Source organism: Aythya marila (assembly GCF_965140915.1).
Source record: "Aythya marila genome assembly, chromosome: 1".
Taxonomy (NCBI): Eukaryota; Metazoa; Chordata; class Aves; order Anseriformes; family Anatidae; genus Aythya; species Aythya marila.
The window spans coordinates 30,405,228-30,429,669 of NC_139042.1; the positions used below are offsets into that span (position 1 = coordinate 30,405,228).

General features: G+C 44.5%; 1 protein-coding gene across 3 annotated transcripts in view; it reads left to right on the forward strand.

Moving 5' to 3' along the window:
* The first annotated feature begins 1,960 nt into the window (after window positions 1–1,960).
* TSC22D1 (TSC22 domain family member 1) overlaps window positions 1,961–24,442 on the forward strand; it is a 78,005-nt gene continuing 55,523 nt past the window's right edge. For 2 of the 3 annotated variants that reach the window (XR_014317437.1, XR_014317438.1), the window contains exon 1: window positions 2,834–5,673. Coding sequence is in view for 1 of the 3 variants with exons in the window: in XM_082759575.1 (XP_082615701.1) it covers window positions 2,876–5,673 (2,798 nt within the window). In the remaining 2 variants the exon portion in view is untranslated. Of the gene's footprint in view, window positions 2,312–2,833; window positions 5,674–24,442 lie in introns of those variants that run through there. The other variant, XM_082759575.1, reaches the window with a different exon arrangement.

Consider the following 24,442-nt stretch of genomic DNA (forward strand, 5'->3'; position numbering starts at 1 on the left):
ATGGAAGGAGCAAGGGTTGCAAGTCTACATTTCAGGTACCTAGAGACCTGAGCTGAACGTCTGCATTCCAGATATAAAAGCAATTAGGATGCAAAAATCAGGATTTTCTCAAAGCTACCCCTGTCCCTCACACTGACTGAGAGATGGATAATCTAGTTAACAGGGTGAGACAAGATGGAAGGCTGAGATTCAGGCACAGGCAGCAGAAACTCCCACTGTGCGTGACCTTGAAACCTCACCCTTTTCACAAAACGGAGCTAGAAAAACAGCATTTTTAGTACCTCAGTGATTAAACACCACACACTGAACATGGGAGACTCAAATCTCCTCTCTGCCTCAAGGAACTCACATTTACATCTCCCACAAGAACTCTAATGACTCAGCTATGTGATATAGTAGCTTGGACTCTCCCATATTCTCTTGTTAAAGCTCTACTACTCTTCACAACATATTTACATATTCACTGCAGTAAACACCAAATTCTTCTTTTTTTTTTTTTTTTTTTTTTTTTTTTTTTTTTTTTTGCTTCCCCCACGTGTCCTGTTGATTGTCCTAAGTGGTGGCTTTCACAAATAAGCTACAGAATTAGTCCGAGTCAGTCAAACGTTTTATTGTTCCACACACAACATAGTAATTTCAAAGAGGTGACTGAGCTATCTCCACCAGCTCGTGAAAGACTGTATCTGGAGATGAGGATGTGCTGCCAGAAAATGGGACACACAAGCACCCCTCCTGGCATAGGTGCACACTTCATCCACCTGGAGAAACAGAGGAGAAGGTGTGAACATTTCCCCCTCTGTAGGAAAGCAGGACAGCCAATTTAGCAAGCTCTGAGAGTGCTCCTGGAGAGGGTCCTTATGACAGGAGTGGTGGGGCGATGAAATTACTGTGAATTTGGTGAATTGAATTGGTGTGAATCTGTTGGGCTTGTGTTGCAGTGAGATACCTCCCCACCTGCAGGATGCTCACCAGGGCATGCTAGCAGGTTTGTAGATGCTATGGAAGACCTCTCGGCCATCACACAAGCACCTGGTGCCTTCAGGGATCAGACAGCAGCTGCACCAGCTTGAGGAGTAGCCAAGATTTGGGCACGGGAGAGCTGAAGCCACAAGGGGATGGAGATGGCTGAGTTTTGCTACATCTGAGGAAGGCCACGAGGTCTTCAGTGCTGAAACAGCAAGAGAGAGATTGCGGTGGACTTGACCTCAATTTCACTTAATGACAAAAAGACACTTGTGAAGGGTGACCATTTTTTGAAGGAGTGCTTTGGTACGTTTGCTCGATGCGCCCACACCGCCTCAGGGAGCGGTGGCAGCCCCGGGCCCTCCTGCCACCCGGTGGGGCACGGGGTGCCTGAGGGGGGCGGCGGCCATGTCGGGGCGTGAGGGGACCCCGGGCGGCACAAAGGGACGGGCGAGGCGCCGCGCACGGCAGGAGGAGGAGGAAGAGGAGGAGGAGGAGGAGGAGGGAGGGCGACAGGAACATTCTGGACCGAGGGAGGGGATGAAGAATGAAGACGAAGGTGATGAATAACGTGAATAAACCCGCGGATGGTGGAGAGGGGGCAGGGAGGCGGGTCATGTGAGGCACAGTCACGCTGCGGGACCGCGGCACCTGGCCGCCATTTCGCATCCCCCCCCCAGCCCCGCTACGCCCCTCCTCGGCGCTCGGGGGGGGGCTCGGCGGCGCTCGGCAATTTCCGCCGGGGGGAGCCGAGCCCAGCCGAGTTCCGCCGTCCCCGGTCCCGCCGGGCTTTATGTCTGCCGGGCCGGGCGCGCCTGCGCGGCGGCCGCCATCTTACGCCGTCTGCGGGCTGCCCTCCCCTCAGGGCCAGCGCTGCCCAACCCCCTGCGGCCCCGCGCAGCGCCCTCCTCCTCCTCCTCCTCCTCCTCCTCCTCCTCCTCCTCCTCCTCCTCCTCCTCCTCCTCCCCGCCGGGCTCGGCGAGGGGCCGGGGGAGAGCAGGCAGGGGAGAGGGGCTGTGCGGAGGGCGAGCGGGTGTTATAAAGGGGGAGGAGGCGGAGGGGGAAGGAAGAGGGAGCGGAGCCGAGCGGAGCCTCCCCCGGAGGCAGCCAGACACGGAGGGAGGGCAGAGCGGCTGCCCGCCCGCCCGCCTGCCTGCCTCCCTCCCTCCCTCCCTCCCTCCCTGCTCTCCTCGCCGGGCTGCCGCTTTTCTTCCCTCCTCCTCCTCCTCCTCCTCCTCCTCCTCCTGCTGCTGCTGCCGTCTCTCGGCTCCCCAAAATGATTCAGCTCCATGGCTGCCACTGACGGGGATGGCCCTGCCCGGCTCTGCCTGCCGCTGCCGCCGGTCCCGTACGTATCCGCGCCTTCCTCCTCCTCCTCCTCCTCCTCCTCCTCCTCCTCTTCCTCCCCTGGCCGCAGGCAGGGCCGGAGGGGCGGTTCTGCCGGTTGCCGGCTTCCATGAGGGGAAGGGGAAAGGGAAGGGGCTCGGCCGGGCTGAGGCGGGCATCGCCTCCCCTCGCCGGAGGGGCCGGGGGAGGTCGGTGGTGGTGGTGGTGGTGGGATGGGATTTGGGGGGGTGTGAGGGGGTCCTGAGGGGGTAAAAGGGGTGTGGGGGGGTTGGGGAGTGTCACATCCAGGGCTGGTGCTCGCCCCCTCCCTGTGCAGGAGGAGAGGGGGAGGAGAGCGGCGGTGCTGAGGCGGCTCAGCCCCTGCGCTGCGGGTGGTGGTGGGGGAATGGGGGTTATAGGGGGGGTTATAGGGGGGTCCGTGCGGGGTCTGCGCCCTGCCGCCCAGCTAACTGTGCGTGTGTCTGTCTGTCTGTCTGTCTCTCTCCGTGCCGGGGGACCGCGCTCTTAAAATCCACCCGATACAATGCACCAGCCTGACTCAGCCGCAGACATTAGTGCTAGGAAGATGGCGCACCCGGCGATGTTTCCTAGAAGGGGCAGCAGCAGTAGCAGCGGCAGCAGCTGCGTTACGGCTCCCACTGCACCAGGTACCGGCGGCGGGAGCGCTGCCCTCTCCGCCGAGGATTATCAGCCGCCCTTGCTGGTCCAGCCGCCGCCTCCATCTCCTGCAGCATCGGCGGCGGCGGCGGGTCCACAGCCGACACCCCCTCCTCCACAAAGCCTGAACCTCCTCTCGCAGTCTCAGCTCCAGCCACAGCCTCTCGCGCAGGCTGGAGCTCAGATGAAGAAGAAAAGTGGCTTCCAGATTACCAGCGTGACCCCTGCTCAAATATCGGCTAGCATGAGCTCTAATAACAGCATAGCCGAAGACACCGAAAGCTACGATGACCTGGATGAGTCCCACACTGAAGACCTGTCCTCTTCAGAAATCTTGGATGTTTCTTTATCCAGGGCCACTGACTTGGGAGAACCCGAGAGGAGCTCCTCTGAAGAGACTTTAAATAACTTCCAGGAGGCAGAGACTCCTGGGGCTGTTTCTCCAAACCAGCCTCATCTTCCTCAGCAGCACCCTTCTCTGCCTCATCACCCGCAGCAGGGCGTCGTGATCAACGGAAGCGTTCACCCCCATCATGTTCACCACCACCATCATCTTCACCACCACCACCACGGACACCATCATCCATCGCATCCTGGGGTGGGCAGTGCCCCGATTTCTGGAGGACCGCCACCCAGTCCGTCGTTTAGAAAACTATCCACAACTGGAAGCTCTGACAATGTTATAGCAACCGCACCGGGTTCTGCTGCATCATCCACTGGTTCCCCCGCATCTGTCGCGTCTAATATCCGCACTACGAGTACTCCTGGCAATCTAGGTGTAAGTCCTGCTTCTGGAACTAGTACCTTAAATAATATGGGCGGTGGTAGCTCTAGCGTGGCAAGCAGCGTGCTTGGTACTATAAATTTAAGCAACATCACAAGTACTGGTAATGTAAATGCTTTGTCTGGAACTAGCAGCAATGTTAATGTGAATATCTTGAGTGGTGTTGGCAATGGTACGAGTGCTTCCTCTAGTGTCATTAACAATGTTACTAATCCAACTGCAGGGATGGCAGTGGGATCAAGCCAGCAGCAGCCTGCATCTGGCACGTCAAGGTTTAGAGTTGTAAAATTAGATTCTAGTTCCGAACCTTTCAAAAAAGGTCGATGGACATGCACTGAGTTCTATGATAAAGAAAACACTGCTGCAGTTGCAGAAGGAGTAGCAGTAAACAAAGCAGTAGAGACGATAAAACAAAACCCGCTCGAAGTGACTTCTGAAAGGGAGAGCACCAGTGGGAGTTCTGTTAGCAGCAATGTAAGCACACTGAGTCACTATACAGAAAGTGTGGGAAGTGGAGAAATGGGAGCACCTACTGTGGTACAGCAGCAAGCGTTTCAAGGTGTGGGTCCGCAGCAGATGGATTTTAGCAGCGCTGCTCCTCCGGCAATTCCAGCAGCGAGTATACCACAGAGTGTTTCTCAATCCCAGCTTGCACAAGTCCAGCTGCATTCTCAAGAGGTAAACTACCCGCAGCAGAAGCCAGGGGTCCAGCCTCCCGCGCAGCCCACTCTCGCCGCTGTTCCCGGGGTTCAGCCGGCCCCGGTTAACATCCTGGGTGTGACCCCGGCGCTGGGCCACCAGCAGCCTGCCATGCAGGGCATGGCCCAGCAGCAGCTGCCGTACCCGCAGCCGGCGCAGCCCGTGCAGACGCTGCCGGTTGTGCAGCAGCAGCAGCTGCAGTACGCAGGAGGACAGCAGCAGCAGCAGCAGCAACAAACGGTTCCTCCGCCGATGGCCGCAGCTCACGTCAAGCCGGTGAACCAAAACTCTGTTCCAGGGGCCATGCCGGAGTACATCCAGCACCAGCAGATCCTCCAGCCCCCGGCGCCTGCCATGCAGCCCAGTTCCTCCGCGGTAGGAGCGGGGCCGCCGGTTCCCGTGGCCCAAGCCCAGGGCATGCAGCCTGCGGTCCAAGCTCACCCCGCTGCCGCCCCGGCCCCGCCGGTGGCGCACGCTCCGGCGGCTCAGATGCTGAGCGTCGGGCAGCAAGGAAGCGTGGCCGCCGTGGTGCAGCCGGCGCCTGCTGCCAACCAAATGCCGCCTCCCGGCATGCCGTCGGCGGCTGCTCCTCCGTCTTCGCAAGTGGTGCAGCCTGTGCAGGCGGGGATAATGCAGCCGGGGTTACAGGCCGGCGCTTCGGGCCTTCCCCAGCAAATGGTGATGGCTCAGCAAAACACTTTGCTGCCCGTGCAGCCGCAGGCGCAAGCGGTGGAGTCGGTGGTGCAAGGAATGAGCGGCCAGCAGCTGCCTGCAGTTAGCCCTATACCTTCCGCTAGTACTGTTCCTGCGCCGAGTCAAGCTGCTTCGGCCGTGCCTCCTGGCATTCCTTCTGCCTCTATAGGTTTGGGACAGCCCCAGAACATGGCTCAGGCTTCGGCCGTGCCGAACGGGAGCGTTAGCCAGCCTCCCTTGCTACCGACGAGTATAGGGATGCCGGTGGCACAGAGTGTGCCGCAGCAGATACCGCTGAGCTCTGCCCAGTTCCCCGCACAATCGCTGGCCCAGTCGGTCGTGAGCCAGATGGAGGACGGCAGGCGCCCCACAGAACCTTCCCTCGTTGGTTTACCTCAAGCTGCCGGCGGCGAGAGCGGCGTCGGAGCCCCCACCGACGGCACCAGCAGCAGCGCGCCGCCCTCCGCTTCCCTCTTCCCGCTGAAGGTGCTGCCGCTGACGACGCCCCTCGTAGATGGTGAGGACGAGAGGTAAGGCCTGGAACTTTCTTCCAAAGGTGCAGCCCGGGGTTCGAGCACAGCTCTGTGCCCGGCTGTGCTGTGAGGTGAAGTGGCGCGGGGTTTTTGTCTGAAAATCGCGTTTCTCGGGTCCCAGCGTGTGGAGGTGCGAGATGAAAACGCTTGTTTTTCTCGTGAGGGGGTGGCTTGTATTGATTATGCTCCGAAACTACTGCGTGGGTAAATTGTGTTTAACAGTCTGTGACAGTGTGTATGTTCCCATTGTATAGAGGAAGACAAAAGAATACGGCGGAATGTGGGTACGCTGGTGGTGATTGTAGTTTAGATTATTTATTATGCTGAAATAATTAATATTTATTCTTCGGCGGATGACTTTTCCTCCACAAGCCTAGACTTCATCCTGCCTCAGCTTCTCTTTTCAAGTGTTGCCTTCACTCAGGTTGAACCAGTTGCGAGGCTGCGGTGTGTATATATAGAAGCCTTCTCTTTGACAGCCAAGAGATGCTTTAGGCAAATGAGTCTGGTGGGAAAAGGGAGATTCAGCAACGCTGTTGTGGCTCCTCAAATTGAACTCGGGGCACTTTTGGTCTTGGTGGTTTTGCTTCAAAGCAGCAATCCTTTGTGGGAGCCGCTCAGGCCTGTGGAGGGGCAGCGAGCCTTTGAGTCTGGTGCACCTATGTTGTGCAGAGTAATAAGCTACACGGTCTCCCACCTCCACTTTTTTCAAAGAAATGAAGGCTGCTTGGTCTTAATGGTGTGTGCTTGTGAATATTCTCGTTTCTTGGTGCGTGCAAAGAAGCTGGGTCAGTTGCAGAAGGCCCTTGCGTGCTCAGGGTAAAGTGATCTTCCCAGCGGTTTTACAGTGCAATTGTTTAATGTTCATTATGTCTGGAAATTCCTAATTATTGAGGACCTCTGGTGATACGCATTTAGAAATGGACCGGAAGACTGTGGTGGTTTCCCAAGGAACTTCTTGGCTAAGAAGAACCGATGCTAGTGGGAGAAGTAGATAACTTCAAAATAAATAACCTACCTTGAAAATGGGGAGGGGGCAGAAAAGAGCACTGGTAAAGAAAAGCTGAGACTTGAGGTGAGAGACACAACACCAAATATTTACAAGGTGGGGATGGGAGGCAGGAAATAAGAGAAATATCAGTGGCCAAACTCTATTTTAAAAAAAAAAAAAAAAAAAAAAGGTTGCTGGGAGAGGTTGGCTGCTTAATATTGAAAATACTAACTCTATCAGCAGTCCCTGATTATGTTGATCATGAGGTGTTGACTGTCTTCATGGCTTTCATCACATCTTTCTAAGATGCCAGGGAGCTATAATGAGTAGCAGCTTGTCTTCGAGGAGTGCTGGGAGACAAGTTCCAACACTGGTTCATTTTGATCGTGTTTTTTAGTCGATAAATACGTGAAGGTGGTAGAAGACAGATGGAGGTGTTCAAGCTCGCAGTGTCACCACTGTAGCTACTAGCAGGCGATTTTCTCAAACTTTTTATTTGCTTTTCCTTCCTTCAATCTTTCTAAACTTGGACACTGATCCTGTTTTTTTTTTTTTTTTTTTTTAACCAACCAATTGGGGAAAAAAAAAAAAATCACCCTAAGCTTTCAGGAGATCCTAGCTAAGTTAGAGAATTTTAAGCTCATTGATACCCGGTGTTTTGGAAAATCACGTCTAGCACGTGATTGTACCCTGATTTTAAGAGCATATGTTAGCTGTTTGTCACGATTGGTAGCTTTTCCCAGCATGTTTAAATCCCTCAGGGTAACAATAGCCAGAAATGCCTCCTTCCTCTGTTATTTGGCCAGCTAAAGATCATATCCTTTCTTCTCCCATGCACGTTGTGTCTTTGTTCTATCTGTCGTCTCCAGGTAGCCTATACTTTTGTTCAGCTGCAGTTGGAAAATCATTCAGATGCTTTACACAGAGCAGGATGTGACTCTGTTAAATGGAGACCAAAAATAATTGTGTGTTCTGCATGGCAGCGGTGATCAGTTTGCTCGGGTAACTTCTGGTGGAGCTTCTGCCTGTAAAACTGGAAACTTGGTGAGATGGCTTCTGCTCCTGCTCCAGGGAGGCTCAGGGCAAGCACCGAATTGTCTTGACCGTGGAATTTCTTCTGGTCTGGGGCTCAGAGCTTGTCACTCCCTACAGGTGGCACAGGACGTGCTGTTACCCTCTGGCTCCTCATTTACTTCTCTGGTTATTGAATGTCTTTAACTAGAGTACTCTTGAGAGTTTTTTTTTTTTTTTTTTTGCCTGTTTGTCAGATTATTCCCTATTTTACAGCAGGTAAAGGGGTAGTGTGTTGTAAGTGTACGTAAACATTAAAGGAAGAGATGCACAATAAATAAATACCTGTAAGTGCGTGCATATAAAATCCGGGTTGCTCCCTCTCCCTCGTGCACCCATACATCTCATTTAAAATTATATCAATACATCCCTAGTGGTTCTAAACCTGGCAAGGGAGAAGGTAGGGGAGGCAAGCAGGCAGGCGCTGACATAATTGGGCCAGTGAAGAAGCTGTAAAATTCCATGTAGTGTGCCTTTGAAGAAACATCTGACCTATGTAATACCTCGTTTAGATTAACTCCCAGCTTTCGTTAAACCTGCGTATAGTTGTGCTTAAAGACATCCCGGTATCTTTAAGCCTTCAGCTCTCGTTTTTAGGATGCTGTTTGCAGTTCTTTTGATGCCTGCTATCAGGGCATGGCCTTTTAAATAAAGGCAGCGTGGGGCGTATCTGCTTTGAAAACAGCAACCTTTATTTCCCTGGTATGGATCAGGTTTTTTAATCACCGGTGTGACTCGAAGAGATATTAAAAATGATTTCCTTGGCAGAATGTCGTATGGAAAATTAATTTACAAACTTTAATAAAGAGGATACAAATAATGCAGTCAGGTTCTGTATTTATAATAATAAATTCTTCCGACTAATATTTCTTCAGCCTGTCAGGTATGCCATAAGATGTTTACCTGTTGGTAGACTTCTCTTCTGATATTTCAATCTACAAAAATGCCAGCCAGGTTTTTGGATGTTATATTATGTTTTGATTAGTTTGAACCATGGTATGAGTCCATTTTAATATATGATTCTCACAGAGTTACTCCCTTAAATTTGCAGTGGTTACCTCAATGTATTCAGTTCTGGTACTGAATTCTCTCCATTTTAGACATTGGTCTTTTCAGCTCAGTATTTCATCTCTGGAACTGTAGAAGAGGATTTTTTATTTTGATGCTTCTGAAACCTTTAAGTATTGAAAACATGTTTATATTGCAGCAAGTTCTTTTGAGTATTTATACTTAGTGTTGCAAAATATATCAATTTTACATCTTTATAGACAATGCTTTATTATGTTGTAGGCATTTGCAGTAAGAATTCGCACAGATGGATATAAATCTTCCAATTCAGCAGTAATTTAAACAAAAACTAGAAATGAATGCATTTATGCCATTTCTAAGGGCTATTGTAAATTAATTTCAGAAACTGAATTTGAGTACCCGTTACTCAAAAGCAGATTTTATGAATGAAAGATGAGAGAACTAATAACTGTCTCCCTGTCCTTGACGTTTCCTGTGGAGTTGCTTTCATTCTTTCATCTGATGCAAGTTGTTTTCACCTGCTTGTGCGTTTCATCTAGCAGTGGAGCAAAAGAGGAAGGAGGAAGAGATGCTAAACGCATAAAATTGGCATAGATATTTGAAGTATTCTTTATTAGCTGACAATCTCTCCTGTAATTCTCTTTTTAAGAGAATTTTTTAGTAGAAGACATCTTTACAGCAGAACAGACAGCAAAAGGCATTCTTGGAGGAGATGTTCTCTATACCGTATCTGTTCTGGCCTGCTAAATCTTTGGAGCAACTGGGATTTTAAAGCTGAACATGAGAATTGAAAGACCTGTGAACTGAATTTTAAGAATCTCTAGTAGTAGTAACTAGTAGTGGTTTGTAAAGGGAGGGTACACTCTGGAAACTGGATGAGGTTTCATACACACAAGTAGGAAGGTTGGTCAGGTTTTTACAGATGCAGCTGGGTTCTTGCTGAAGCTGTTGGTAGGCAGCATGAATGAACATACTGAAGCACAAATGGAAGTTTCGATTAAATGTTATTTTTAATGCAATAACTGCTTTTTTTGCATGCTGTTTAGAGTTAACATGGACTTCTTCATTTGCTGTGAAGATTGCTTCTGCATATTTGAGCAAAAGGAGGAAGGTAACCTTTAGAAGATGCTTCACAACAAAGCGTTTATGGTGGCTCAGCATGGATTTATGGTCACTATTTTTTTTTAGGTGCAGCCTGGTGGCAGTGTCACCGTCTTCCATTATCCAGAGGCAAACTTGCTTTGGAGTCATGTCATTTAAAAATGACACCACTCGAATTCCTGGATATTGACTTTTTAAAAAGTCTGTTCATATTTTCAATTTGGCTATTTATGGAACTTGGGAAAAAAAAAAGTTACCCTCCTTGTTAATGACAGATTGTGCGAGCGAAGAGTACTTTGGCGAAGAAAATGCCGTTACTGCTGTGTGGTGCTGGCAAGTTCAGCTTCTTTTTTCATCTGAGGGAATAAAATGCCCTAGCACTGGCGGAATTGACTCAGTTGGTTCTCTGCTCAAACGAAGGAGGAGGAATTGAGGGTCTGCTCCTCTTGTGTCTGCTGGCCAGCTGTAGGCACAAGGGTGCTGCTCTCCTCTGTGTCTGCAGCAGCTTTGGTCCACCGTAACTCGTCAGCTGAGTTCTGTGCCACTGGGCCTGTGGTTATCCCAAACCACATTTTGGGATAGTTAGCACATTTCTCCCTGGGTAATGACAGCAGCTGCTTTGCCAGCACCGTGGAGTTGCAGTAAGGGTGAACTCAATGCAGGCAAAAAGTTTTGGTATCTGTTTGGATGGACCTCTTCCTGCTGTCTCCCTTTTGGGGATGTGTTTTCTGCATGCTTGGTGTTGTGTCCTTTAAAGACAGGAAGAGCAGACGGGTTTTAATGGGATTTCCAGCAAATGTTCATTAGCACTATGGTTTTGGCTGCTCTTTGGGATCGGCAGCGTATAAGCAGGCTAAATATCTGCGGGTGTGAAAACCAACGAACAAAAGGTGAAGTGTTCAGTGCTGAAAAGCACTCGTTGCTTTCTCAGGATTTGCATTCCTTAAGGGACAGGCTGAACTGGAAATTGGGATCTGCCAGTCAGTCTGTACTGGGAGTGAAGTGGTTTGGCCTCACCGGTCACCATGGCCTAGGTAATGCCACAGCAGAGCAATGCCTGTGATGCTCCCTGGTAAGCAAAATCACACGAATGAGGGTGGGAGGGAGACATTAAAATGTAGCTTGCTTAAACACAAGTAGAAAGACATGTCGATAGCACGCCTATGCTATGGAGAGAGCTATAATAATGTTCTTGGCATGACTTTTTTGGAATAGTTTGTGATCTGGGTCTGCAGTTCAGTGTAGGTAAAGCATAAGAATTGAAAAAGAATGCTCTGTCTTTGTTCTCATTGATTTTTATGCCCTCGTTCTCTTCTCTTCTTGATTAATTTATGAGAATGAAATGTGCTGTGTGTGTAATATGTATTTAGGTGAACAAATACTGGTAACTGCTTAAAAATGGGCCTCTACCTGTCATTTACTGCACTTGAGCCACCAAAAGCAATGATATTAAGCAAAAGCATGTTTTACAGAGCACAAATCATGGGCAAGATTATTAAGTAAATTATTTCATGGTAACAATCACTGTAAATAAGGAACTAGTTCATTGTCAGCGTGATTGTACAAGAAACCATAACCGAAAGGTAAGATGGAAAGACCTCTTGAGTGACTGGAGATACCCCTCGGTTTATTTTAGCCTGTTCTAAAACACTTACAGAGTTAGGAATTGAATGATGGAAACACAGTGTAATTACTATAATATGGCATCAAACCAGGGCATCTTGTCCTTATGGTTTTGCTGTCTTAGAGAAATTTAACTCTTGGTCTGCACTGGGGAATTAGCTAACAAAGATACTACTTATGCTGTAGTCAGTTGTGGGGTAGAAGCCCTTATCAGCCCATTTTGGTGCAAGCTTCCAAACACCTGGTGTGAATTAGCAGTGTTTGAAGGAGGATTTGCTTTGTGGTGCAGCCCTGTGCAGAAGTCTCCATCTTCTATTGAAGCCAGACTTCACTGAGAGAGATTGAGCAGTTCCTGGTGTTCGACAGGCAGAGATTGCCTGTCAACCCTAATGATCCTATACATGCAAATGTGAGATTCTTGCCATGATATTCAGGCTGTTTTATCATTGTTAGCTACCTTGTGGACTAAACTAAACGAGTTGTTGGTACCTACTAAATGAGGGTTTCTCACTTTGGTGCTGTGCAGAGATTAAGAATGACTCATCACAGCTGAAACACAGCATTGTGCTTTAAGAGCTGAACCCCTTCAGTTTTATGGAAATATTTATACTTGCATCCTAACTCACAAACACTTGATTAGGTAGTGGGACTCTTTAGGCTTACTTACCACTTTTCTCTGAGCAAACACTTTCAATTTTTGTATTTCAGATGTGACTCACGATTTTTTTTTCCTACTCCACAGCCTTTAACATCGTGGTTTTGACTTCATCTAAGCTGTTTTAATGCTATCGGTAATTTAACCTTTTATTGGGCAGTTAGTAACTCACTTAGCGTGGTGTGTGCCTTTATGGGATTTTAACATGTTTTTTCTTTAAGTGTTTATTGTACTGCTACGAGGTGCATGCTGTTGATGAGACTTCAGGTATCGAGTACTTCTGACAGTCAGGATGTATGGCTAAATATTGCAGGCATTCAAGCTTGAAGTTCTCATCCCTGTTTCTATTTTTTTTCTTGCAGTTCAGGGCCAGCAATAGTCCAGAAGAGTCGGAGTGATTTTTCTTTGTCCAGCGTAGAGCTGTTACCTAAACAAACTGCTCTCTGTTTTAACCTTCCTTGCTGGGGGTTACAGGTATTGTACAGGCTGCAGTGGTGTAGGATTCGGAAAGTGCATTAGAAGAATAAAGTAGGAAGTAGAGCAGTTTGAGGTTTTCATTATCACCAGGGATTAGGAATTTAACACTTTCTGAGAAGCTGACTGTAATCCACGAAGCACAACAAATGTGGGTACCGTTGATGTTTGTTTTTCTCAGGGAAATTCTCAGAAAACTGCTTCATATTTATCTTAATAAAATGAGGGATGTCTTGGCTATCTGTTCTATATTCATCGTATTCTCATCTATATTGCAAAATTACACTTAGAATTTGCAAAAACAGACACAGGAAGATCTCCTGGAGGTTTAGGCTTAACTGAAAGATAGGAATGGATCTGTTAAAAAGATGGAGCTGCTATTTCTAGTAAGGAACTGGAAATCTGATACTGACTGGAAGTTGTTTGGAGGGAGTTTTCGAGCGTGCTGTTAAATGTGCTAAACCGCTTGGCCAGGCAGATTGTTTGAGCTTGTGTGCGAGTTGTCCAGCCTTCTTTCTGTTGTTGGGGTTTAAATTAGCGTGGATGTCCAGCAGCAACTTCTCAGGACTCTGGTTTCTTCACGTGTAATGCAATTTTGGACTTCTGCAGCAGTTGCTTAAGCAACAGCGTGAAAGTGCTGCGCTAAGTGTTAGGGACAGGACTTAAAGCAGCTGAAAATGCAGATGGGCATTCAGCAATAGTTTTAGTGTTTTCATGCCTTAAATAATAGCTCCTTAGGAAAGAATATATACTGTAATGTAGCTCTGAAAGGTGAGTTATGTAGGTAAGGTGCTGTTAGCATGTGCTCATTTCTGTATCCTGAGCCTCACGCTTGCTTCATTCCTATAAGATCTGAAGGTGCAAACTCTGTGTAGCTTATATTGTTTTTTTTCCAAGCATTGATTTTTTTTAATCTATAATCAATTGTCTTGGGTCACTGGCAGTGCTCGTTATTGGTACCAAACATTAAATTTCAGTGCTGATGTACCTAGTCAGCAGCCTGGTCGTTCGGTGTCACGCTGTGGAGCTTGGTGCTTGGTACCTGTGATGAGTTTTGTGCTTGGTTTAGGAATGGCTTTTTCCATTACATCTCTGTAAACAAATGCATGCTATAGAAATACCTTTTAATGTACTTCCAGTGACTTTGAACTCCCCATGCACTGGAGAGGGATGAAATCCCTGTCAAGATGAGGGAGAACTTTGACGCTTTTAAGCTTCCCCTGACCTTCCCTTCACCCAGCTCTGTCACAGTTGTGTTTGGATGGAAGAGAGATGATTGCTGGCGGTCATAACTTACATGCAAGAGATCAGTTCAAAACTTAACCATGCTAAGCTCGTGTTTCTAAATATTTAGAGCTCTTACAGCTAATAAAGAGTGTGACAAAGCCCAATAACTCATGTATGGTTGTTTGGACTGCTCTTGTGACTGCAGTTTAGAAATCTCTCTCTTCAAAGAAGATGAAACAAAAACTTCCCAGGCAGGGTTTAAATTATACATGACTTGTTTGGCATGTATCGCAACTGAATTGGGATCAGTTTAGGCAAAAAATTAGCTTCTGTCGATTTTCCTGAGAGATTATTTTCAGCTGGGTAGCTTTATTGGATGTGTGTGTACACAACAGTCTCATAACATGTTGGTGTATCATGTGAAAAGGCTCTTATTTCCCTGAGGAAGTCAGTTGGTAGTACCATTAATTTAAGGAGGTACTAATTGTCGCTGTCCCTTGATGTCACTTGGATCCTCACGAACTCCGAGCATCTCTGAAATCCAGCAAGGAAGGATTCTGCAGTAGTAATTAGTTTATATTCGGCATTATGGCTTATGCTGCAAGCTGTTTAGTGAAAATCTTGACCTGACCTTAACTTGAAATGTTAGAACTTTTTTTTTTGATTCATTTTTTTGGTCTAAAAATTCTGAATGCTGCTTATCTGAACACATATGTGTGTCTATTTCTATGTGTATGAGAATATATAAACCTCTTTTAAAGGAAGAAACCCACAAAAACTTCTGGTGAGCAGTTGCTGCTGTTGGTGTTTCGCTTCTTGCATCCATACAAAAATAAGACCAAGTGAAAATAAAAATAAAATGAACCATGAGTTAATATTTTAAGCACTTGTTAAATAATTTACCGTACCACTCAAATGAATTTAAGGTATAAACGCACCTCTTTAATCTATTGAATGAGGTTATTATGTTAAGAATGGATCAGCGCGTTGTGCTGCCAAGGGTTTCTTTAGTAGGCCTAATATCCTAAATTAGGTGAAATGGCAAGTTACTCATAAGTGCCCAGGGAATGGGGCAGGATGTGCATGTGCTTCCATGCTCTGTTCTTTCTTTCCAAGTTTTTAGGGCTTTTTCCAGCTCCGTGCCGGCTTGTAAAGGAGGAGTTCCCGAGCATGGATTTCATTGGAGAGAGAGGAGGGAGTAAAAGAAGTGTGAAATGTTTATGATGGTGGTTTTTTGGTTTTCTTCTGTCTCTTCTTAGAGGGGAAAGGGATTTCAGTCGGCGTGAAATGGTGTCAGGCCTGTGTGTGTTCGAGCCAAGCGTTCGCAGTTGCTGGCAATGCAGCCTCTTAGAGGAGGGAGGGATGGTAGCCAAAGGGCCTAGGCAGGATTTGGGGTTCTGCTTTCCCTGCCTTATAACCAAGAGCAGGGATATGATGATCCTAAAAGACTTGCTGTCTGATTCCTGTGTTATTTCTGAAATGATTTTAAGATAGCACTCCTTCAAAAGATGCAAAATTTAACAACTTTTCAGTGGTTTATGGAAAAACAGCAGCGAGGCAAGACAGTAATCTGTATATTCCTGTGGATGTGCATCCTGGTGGGAACGAAGGAGGCTCTACAAGGCTGCTGCACCAAAACCTGAGTCACCATTTTGTCATGAAAGCATGGGTTGGCCTCTTCTCTGGGGTTTCTCGGAGATTTCTCTGGGGATGTGTGTATTCTTAGTGCCGCTTGCTTGTGCTGGGGCACAGCGACGTAATTGAGCAGTCTTTTTATTTCACTGGAAATTAACATGTAAATGGCAGCTGATGACTTGCATGAGGATATTTTCGGCTTCTGAAGAATACTGAGATCTGTGGAAGTGGGGAAAATAAATATTAACATTGTTCCAGCAGACAGTTGTGGCTAGCAGCAGTTATCTTCTTTGCGTTTGTCTGGCTGTGAGAATCTGCTCGCCGAGATCTTTAATGTGCATATTTGCTGTCAAAACGCTTAAAATACTTTAAACATGGAATTTTAGTGCCTGTGAAGCTATTGGATGAAAGTGTTTTCTCCGAAGGTGTCACAAACAGCTCTCCAAAGAATTTTTAAAGGGACATTGAAATTCTGCTGTAAGTGTTCATACGTATTTTCACATAGACTGCGTTGAGGCTTACTAAACTAAACAATGTTTAAGAAAGCCATGCAACCTTCCATCTTGGTAACTTTTAATTGAAGAAATGTAAAATGAAGCTATTTATTATGTTTTTAAAATTATTTTTAGGAGATCCTTCTTATTCCAGCCTCTAAACAAGGTAGTCTAAACTACCCTTGATATTTCAGGAACATAAAAATATGAGTATCTATTGTAGTGTGTGTGTATAATATATAGTAGTAGTAGTACAACTATATATATCTCTCTATAGTGTATTATCTACATTTATATACCTTCATTCTTAAAATGTACAGCAATAAATACACTGGATATTGGGATATCTCTGTTAAATGGCCTGTGTATGTTATATTCAAATATAGACTGAAGATCAATATAAGACACAGTTATTCAAAATCCCAGACATCTTTTCTTTCTTACTTCACTTTGGTTTTTAAAAATACCTATAATTCACTGAAATTATAGGTACTCTTTTAAAATTGCCTTCCTAAAAAGGAACAGTCACGCAGGTTGCGTTTGTCTGATAATACGGCCGTGTAGCTTTGCACAATTTGGCACGGACAGCTTGACACCAAGGTCTGTGTTCAGAAATGTTCAAATACAAGTTTTAATCTTCTGTAGTGAATCGTAGGATGTGTATGTAGATCTTTTCTTGCTGGAACTTCTTCAGTTGTGCCAGTTCTGCTAAGAACTTTTGCTTTCCTGAACACCCGTCTTAGAATGTAAGTGTAATGGAAAGTCATATTTCATGAACTTTTATCTTCATGGAAATGTCAAGATGGGCAAAGAAATAGTAAAAATAACTTCTGATTAATTTTTTTCCAAAATATCTGCATTTTCAGTTAGAAAATTAGGAGTCTGTACATCAGGATATACTTGCACTGAAGTTATTTTATAGCTTAATAGTATTTTCTCTGTAGTGCTTTATATGCCAAATATAATTTTAACTTCTTAATATGCTTTATCCTAAGATATAATGAAATTATTTGTCCCTGTGCAGGATACTTTCAGTGTGACTGGCAAACGCTGGATATTTCAACTTCTGCTTATCAGTTGTTTGTTTACAGCCACTGGCGTATGTCATCTGCCTCTAATGAAGAGGGGCGATTAAAAAAAATAAATTCTGGGAAGGTTTCGTTTCAGAAATAAGAGTTAGAAAAAGTAATTACCATAGGTAGTCTGGTCTGCCTAAAGTGACCACAAAAGAAATGCCCCAAACATAATTGCTGGTAAAAGTAAGTAGCCTTTTTTCTTCATGAAAGCAAATCTAGCCCTGGCTAAATACTATTTAATTACAGTGTCTGTCAGGGAATGTGACCAATTCCTGTGAGACTGTCCTTGGATAGTAACAAAGGTTGTTTTAAATCTCAGATGGGGAAGTAATGGATTGAAATGCAGTTCCTCAAAAGCTAGGCAGGTTTTGTCTATAAGTATGTTAGTGGGTTGAATTAAGATTGCACAGACGTGAAACGTGGAAATTAAGGCAGCCTCTTGCATCTTGGCTTTTCTGAAAACTGAAACTAGTCACTCTTGGTGACTAGAGTCACTCTTATTTAACCAGAAGTCTTTTGTCCTCTCCTCTTAGAGTAGGCTTGCTTGCTCTGAACCTTTGAAAACAAAAACTGAGTTAAAGTTAAGACCTGTGGTGTTGCTGTAGCCTTTAGTAGGACATTGTAGAATTCAGTTAGTGTTGCATTTTTTTTAATGACTAAGTATGATCTACTGGGATTAGGACGAGTTCAAAAAGAAATGGCAAAGTAATACCTAAAACAAGAAACACAAATCTCTAAAGCTGAATGGTAAACCTCCATCTGGCTGCTGGTTGAGGCAATGACTCAGAAGGAGCCTAAAGCTATAACACACATACTTATTTTGTATTTTAGGTTATAAGTGAACACTAGTTTCAATCAAGATCTGGTACCAGTAAATGTATTATTTTCTGAGACAGGTTACTCATAGCTTCCTTCTGCAGCAGCTTCTGAAGTACCCGGCACTGGCATTTGTTGAAGACAGGATACTTCTTCACGCTTGTTTTTAAACTTTTTTTGAGAATGGTTTTGAAGTATGATGGCAGGAGAGGGAACTGATGGAGTCAAATGGAAAAAGAGGTACAGAAATAGGCCATACCCCAAACTGTTTATGGAAGTGTGAGTGATCACAATCGATCACATGGGCTGCTAAAAGCTGGAAAGCCAAGATGTGTCGCTTCATGGAATAACAGAAGTTGAGAGGTAGGGAAAGCTGTAATTCCTACCATGTTCTTTCAAAACGTAGCTCAAATTAAGATGTCACGTAAGCACAAAGCAAGATATTTACAGTGCCATTAACAACAAAAACATTCATTCACAATCGTTATTTTTCAGGAAGCTGTTCTCGTGCTTGAAAAATGTAATGGTCAGCACAGCAATGGCTTAAAATAGCCCTTTGGATGCTACAGCACTGACATTAGAGCCCCATTGGCAAACGTCCAAGAGCAATGTAAAAGAAGAAGAAAAATGCTTTACGTGTTAAACTTGGTTTCATAAAGCAGCTTCTGATGTTGAGTTTTGCTAACATTTTGAAATTGTTTGCCTACTTCACAAAGCTACTACGAAGTTTAAAACCCTGTGAAGAGTCTCTTTGTAGAAACAGTTCTTACAGGCCACACAAAAATAACTCTGTTACAGGAGGGCATGTGGGGTGCCTAACTGCGCTGAAGTGAAGGGGTAGCTGCACCTGTAGGGTCAAAAGAAACAAGCTTCAGCAGTTGCATGTTTCTGTTTTCCCTACGTGCATGTTTTGCAAATGCTTGGTTGCCTTATCAGCATACACTGTAGGCCTTTCCAGGCAAATTCATCTTTACATGAATGTGTGTGGTGGTTATGTGATAGAGCCGAGCAATGCCATTTGTCCCTTGCCACGCAGCAGGAGGAGGGAAATCCTTCAGCAGCCTCCTTTCTTGCTCCTACCCAAGACATCCTTGGTAGTTATACGTTCCCCCACGGGAGGAGAGAAGCCTTTTCTTATGATATCCACTCTTAAAGCTTCTGTGAACAACTCCATTAGCTGTTGCTAATGAATAAATGAGTAGCAAGCATTAAAAATTACCAGGTTCTTAATTTTACTGCTGCCTGAGAAGGTCTCTGAATAAAAGATGTGAAATGCTTCCCCTCCCAGTTCTGGCAGGTGAGTGCTGGTACCAAAGCTGCTGAGAACTGTCTTTGCAGTAAAAAACAAACAAACAAAAAAAAGGACAGGACAGCTCCACTTGATTCACAACTGCATGGTTATTGTTGGAACTGGAGCACTACTAGTCATTTTGAGAATCTGTGAGATCTGATACAGCTTCATCGAAGCTCTTCCTCATCACGGTGCTGCTTCTCTCAAATGCAGCTCTGCTCTTCCATGCAGAAAGATACAGATGTCCTTGTTATGCTTTATTCTAGCCAGTATCACCGAGGAGGAATTGGACTTCAGTAATAACTTCTGAAACACGTTTTTCAGGAGTTGCAAATTTCTAGAGCTGCTGGTGTTATCAGATGCTCTGCAGATCAGCAAGATGTCAGAGGTCACTAAACCCTAGAGGAGACAAGTAATCTACTTAAGCTTTTTATGACTTTATTTAGAACACCTAGCTACATTGAAAATAGCTTTCTTTCCATTGTGTTGTATTTATTTTAATCCATTCAGCAGTCGTTCTGGGCAAATAATGTTCTGCTTAATGCATTTGTGCCTGAACGAGGCCTGAATGTGCTCCCTAAGGGAGTACTATTATGGTGAGGTCTCGAGTCAGAACCTGGGTTAAGATGAGCCCTTAAGTCTGCCATTTTCTCCTTGTATTGTGGCTCTCTGCTGCATATTAGTAGTGTATTGGATTATACCTCTCCCAGGAATCCTTCTTCATAAACTGGAGGAGTTTGCAGACTTCTCAGGAGATGTATTTGGTGTTTGGAGAAGGTGCTTGATTCAATTTTAATGCAGTGGGGTGTGGGTTATACAAAAACAGTGCAGTTACTTTGCAAGTTAGCAGTAAAATGAGTAATAAATTCAGAAATACTGGAATGATCTTGTTTTAAATATAAAAACTTGAAAACTTTTTTTTTTAAAAAAAAGAAATTTTTAAATTAATTCCAGTTACTAAAGCCAGTAAATTGTTGTAACGTTTTCTAAGTATCAAAACCAAAACATTTGAAATGTTCCCTGCTAGCTGTACCATTGGGTAGTGGTGAAGGGAAATAATATGTATGGCTTAAAATTAAAAAGCATTCTTACCTTAAAAGTGTTATATCCTAACTTTTCAATAACATATTCAAGAATTTATGAATGCTAACTAAAGCTGTTAACCAAGTGTTCTATTTGCAGCTCACTGTTGAGGAAATTTATTTCTTTCTCCTGCTGGAGGAAGAAAATAGTCTCAAAATTTACATCATGTTCTGTAGGTGATGTAAAATACTGTTATGGGAATGGTAAAGTGAGGCAGGTAATTTTAGAGTTTCGAATATCTTCTCAGGACAATGGAAGTGAAGGTGGTGAAGGGTCTCGAGAACAAGTCCTGTGAGGAGCAGCTGAAGGAGCTGGGCTTCTTTCTCCTGGAGAAAAGGAGGCTGGGGGAGACCTCATTGCTCTTTGCAGCTGCCTCAAAGGAGGATGCAGCAAGGTAGGGCTTGGTGTCTTCTCCCAAGCAACAAACAGGACAAGAGGAAATGGCCTCAGTTTGCTCCAGGGGAGGTTTAGGTTGGATATTAGGAAAAATTTCATTGAAGGGGATGTGAGGGGTTGGTACAGGGAAGTGGCTGAGTCACCATCCCTGGAGGCACTGAAAAGATGCAGAGATGTGGTGCTTAGGGACATGGCTTAGTGGTAGACGTGGCAGTGCTAGGTTAACGGTTGGATGTGATGATCATGGAGGTCTTTTCCAGCCTAAATGATTCTATAATTCTGTTCTATGAATTTAAATAGAAATAAGTAACAGTAATTCTTAGGCTAGTGCTTATGACTTGCTTGCATCTCCAGGAAGAGTGACAGATGTGAACGCGAGACTTTCCTGCAAGATAAACCAGGTGCGAAGGACTGGGGAGAAGGATGCAAGAAATTTATGAACTTGTATGTGGCTTTACTCTCAAGAAACTGTACGTGACCCCTTTTTGTCTAGTACAAGTTTGCTTATCTCTGTAAAACATCCTAGGAGAAGTCTGAAGATGTCCAAGAGTAATAATGGGCCAAACTATTTCAAGTACTTCTTAAAGCACAGGATCAGTTGCTGCCACCTGTAGCCAAGTGATTCTGTAGGACCCTGTCTGCTGGGCTGGATAAGTTTATACACCTCATTAGGCTAATTACCCAGCGCCAATAACTTTAATAGGTGGCTTTTGCAGCAAGTCCTTTTGCACAGTTGGTTACAATTTCATCAGATAGCACTGCTGGAAGCAGGCAGTACTGGAGACGGATGGGGTACTATTCCTGCTGGGTGAGGACTTAAGGCAAGTTGCTCCGGATACACTTAAGTTGTTGAAAAGTGTTGGCTCTGTTCTGCCTTTGAGAAGAATTGTCACAACTGTTTACATTTGGGAAACGATTGTGCTGTTGTAGGCTTGAGACTAAGGGAAGAAAATGATGAAGGATTGCAGTTTCTAGAATCTGGGTCTTTAAATGTTTTGGTTCGGTTAAATGGTACGGCTTAGGTATTTTTTAAAAACTATATATCAGAATGATGCAGAAGCTCTTTTAAAGAAAAAAGATGGGTATGTCAGTAGAATGAGGATGGAGACAGAGCTAAGAGGAAAAAATAAGGAAGCCAGATCAGCTCAGAGCATAATTCTTACTGTGTAAAGACCTTTGAAAACAGTGATTTCTGATGTTGGTGCCCTCCAAGAATGTAAAGGGAAATAGAAGCAATTTTATATCACGTGGCTGTGCTGGAAAACTTGCTACTCCTGCAAGTACGTGACTTAATTTAAAGAATAGACTGGTGAGGTTCAGAAGCTTTAGGAGTAATCGGATGGAGAAGTGTAGAAGCAGAATTTCAGTGATTGAATTACTACATGTACATCTCAGGGGAGTGAGGCTGAAATGCAAATTTTTTTGGGATTGTTTGAAACTTATGTGGAAAACATGAGCTGTTCTGAGGACTGTTGAACCTGATTCAGGTTATTGTGTACAGCGTTTTCTGTTTTGGTTTGGCCCATCTGATCTCCCATATTATTTAAGCTTTTCAGCTGCTGCACAAAAGAGCCTTACATCATGGTCCAGCATCAAAACAAGCTGTTAAATTCTTTGTTTGCGCTAACAGTTTTTGGCCTTTCAAGTATAATATAATTGATTCAAATAATTAGCTATGTAAAAAACCCTACTTAATTAAAATCCCAGCACCTGAGGTTTAACGCACGAAAGCCTGGGTTGGAAAAGGAGATCAACAAACAAATCTGTGGCTGAACTTTTTAATCGATCCTTGATCGTTCTTGCAATCCTGCATAAATTCGGGAAGAGGATTGTTGGCATATTTGGGGTTTATGATAGGACGGTTATTTCTGTGCTGTGTCTAGGCAGGAGGAATTTCAAGGACTCTGACAAACGCTTATTATTTCCAGTTATGTGGAACCCATTTTTCTACGGAGGAAAAGGAAGAGTGATGTAGCCAGGGAAGAATTTTCTACTGGAATTCGCTCGTAGCTAATTCATTGAGATTTGGTACTGCAACTGCTTATTTATGGTTTTGCTTTTGACTAAGGGAAAGTTAACGGAAAGGGAGAGAATGTGAATTGCTATAATTTAACACTGAGTTGATTATATTTGTTCTTTAAACCCCTTGCTTACCTTTTGCACCAGTGAACCACAGAAACAGGAATTTGGATGTCTTTCCCTCGAGGCTCCTCATTTTTTTCACAATTTTGACTCCTTTTATGAGTAGTTTCTCATTACTATTCACTCTACATTTAGTTAACAGTTACGGATATAAAAAGCTTGTGTTAAAAATGAAGATTTTAGTAATGTAGCTCTAGCTTAAATCGTACATGTAAAGAGCTTTCATTGAAGTCAGTGGGATTATTCACGAGTCATATTACAGTTCTGTGTTTACAGTATCATGTTTTCTCTGTCATTGATGTGGCTATTAGTTTATAGAAGCTAAAACAGACTTCACAACATTGTCTCCAAGTCTTTGATGTATGCTTAAAGCGTGATGATACATGATACGAAAACATAACATAAAATGCTCATGCTAATTTCAGTCGTTGGCCCGGTTTAAATAAATCACTGTCTTTAAAGGGTCCCGAGTGACTCTAAATGTTTACTTAACATCTAGGGAGGAGCGATTTAGTAATATTTGTGTAACTCGTTTAATTCTGCTTATGGGTTTGAGTTGATAGTAATTAAAAACACAACACTTGAGCATGATGCATTATTATTAATAGTCGGGCTTCAAGAGGGGTTACCTTACTTGCTTCCTGTTCTCTTTTAGTTTATTTAGTAGTCATGGTATGTACTCATTAAAAATAAGGTATCCTGAGCCATCCTGATGAAATTCACCTGAAACCAATAAAAAATAGTGTCCATGAATATTTCTCACTATCTTTGCTCTTTATGGAGCTGGCTCTTTGAAGCTTCAGCTCACGCTTCTCATGTCTTCTGGTGTTTCCTGGGTTAAGTCACACTGATAGATAAAAAGGTTCAGACACTGTCTGGAGCTGTCTCTTGGCTCTCTAGCTTCAAAACAAGTAGTTATCAATTAAAGTTACTGATAAGCTTCAGGTTTGTATTAGCTGGAGAAGGAGTTAGTTTTCACTATGCATTTTACACCCTTGAAATTAAAGCTGTGAGGTGCAGGCTTTTTGTGTGCTGCCCTGGTTTTGCCGTACGTGGATTTTTAATTAAGAATCAACAACAGCCTTTTCCCATCAGTTAAGGTACAGCATATTGCCTGGAAGGGGTTCTCAACAAATAGAGAAAGGCTTCCCCTCAATTGGGAAATACCAAGTTGTGACACATCTATAAACAAGAAAGTTTACCCATTTGATAATGAGGTGTCCGAGTGATACGGTAAAGAGAGTTCCCTTATACAAATGGCCTTGTGGCAGGTGGTGCTCTGCTGTGAGTGGGGTTGTTCCTGTAAAGACAAGATAAATGCACATCTTCAGTGGGCAGGAGGAGGGGATGTTGGGGAGAGGTGGCTAGCTCCCAGCCCTGCTTATTTCCATCTCAGGAGTAGTACCCTGCAATGTCTTGCAGCTTATTTTTCCCTTTGCAGCTTATTATTTCTTCCTCCTAGCTGACCCTGCTGTGCCATCCCTTCCAATCTCAGCGATGTGGTGATCCTGTGATAAATTCAGTAGGTGTGGAAAATGTAGTATTTTCTCTGAGAAGTGCATGGTGCTGGCGTTGGTTATTATTGGTAATTGAGTTGAGTATTCTTAGTCTGAGAGAGAGAGAAAGCATCTAGCTTTCTGTAAACCAAGCTCTCTTGAAGGA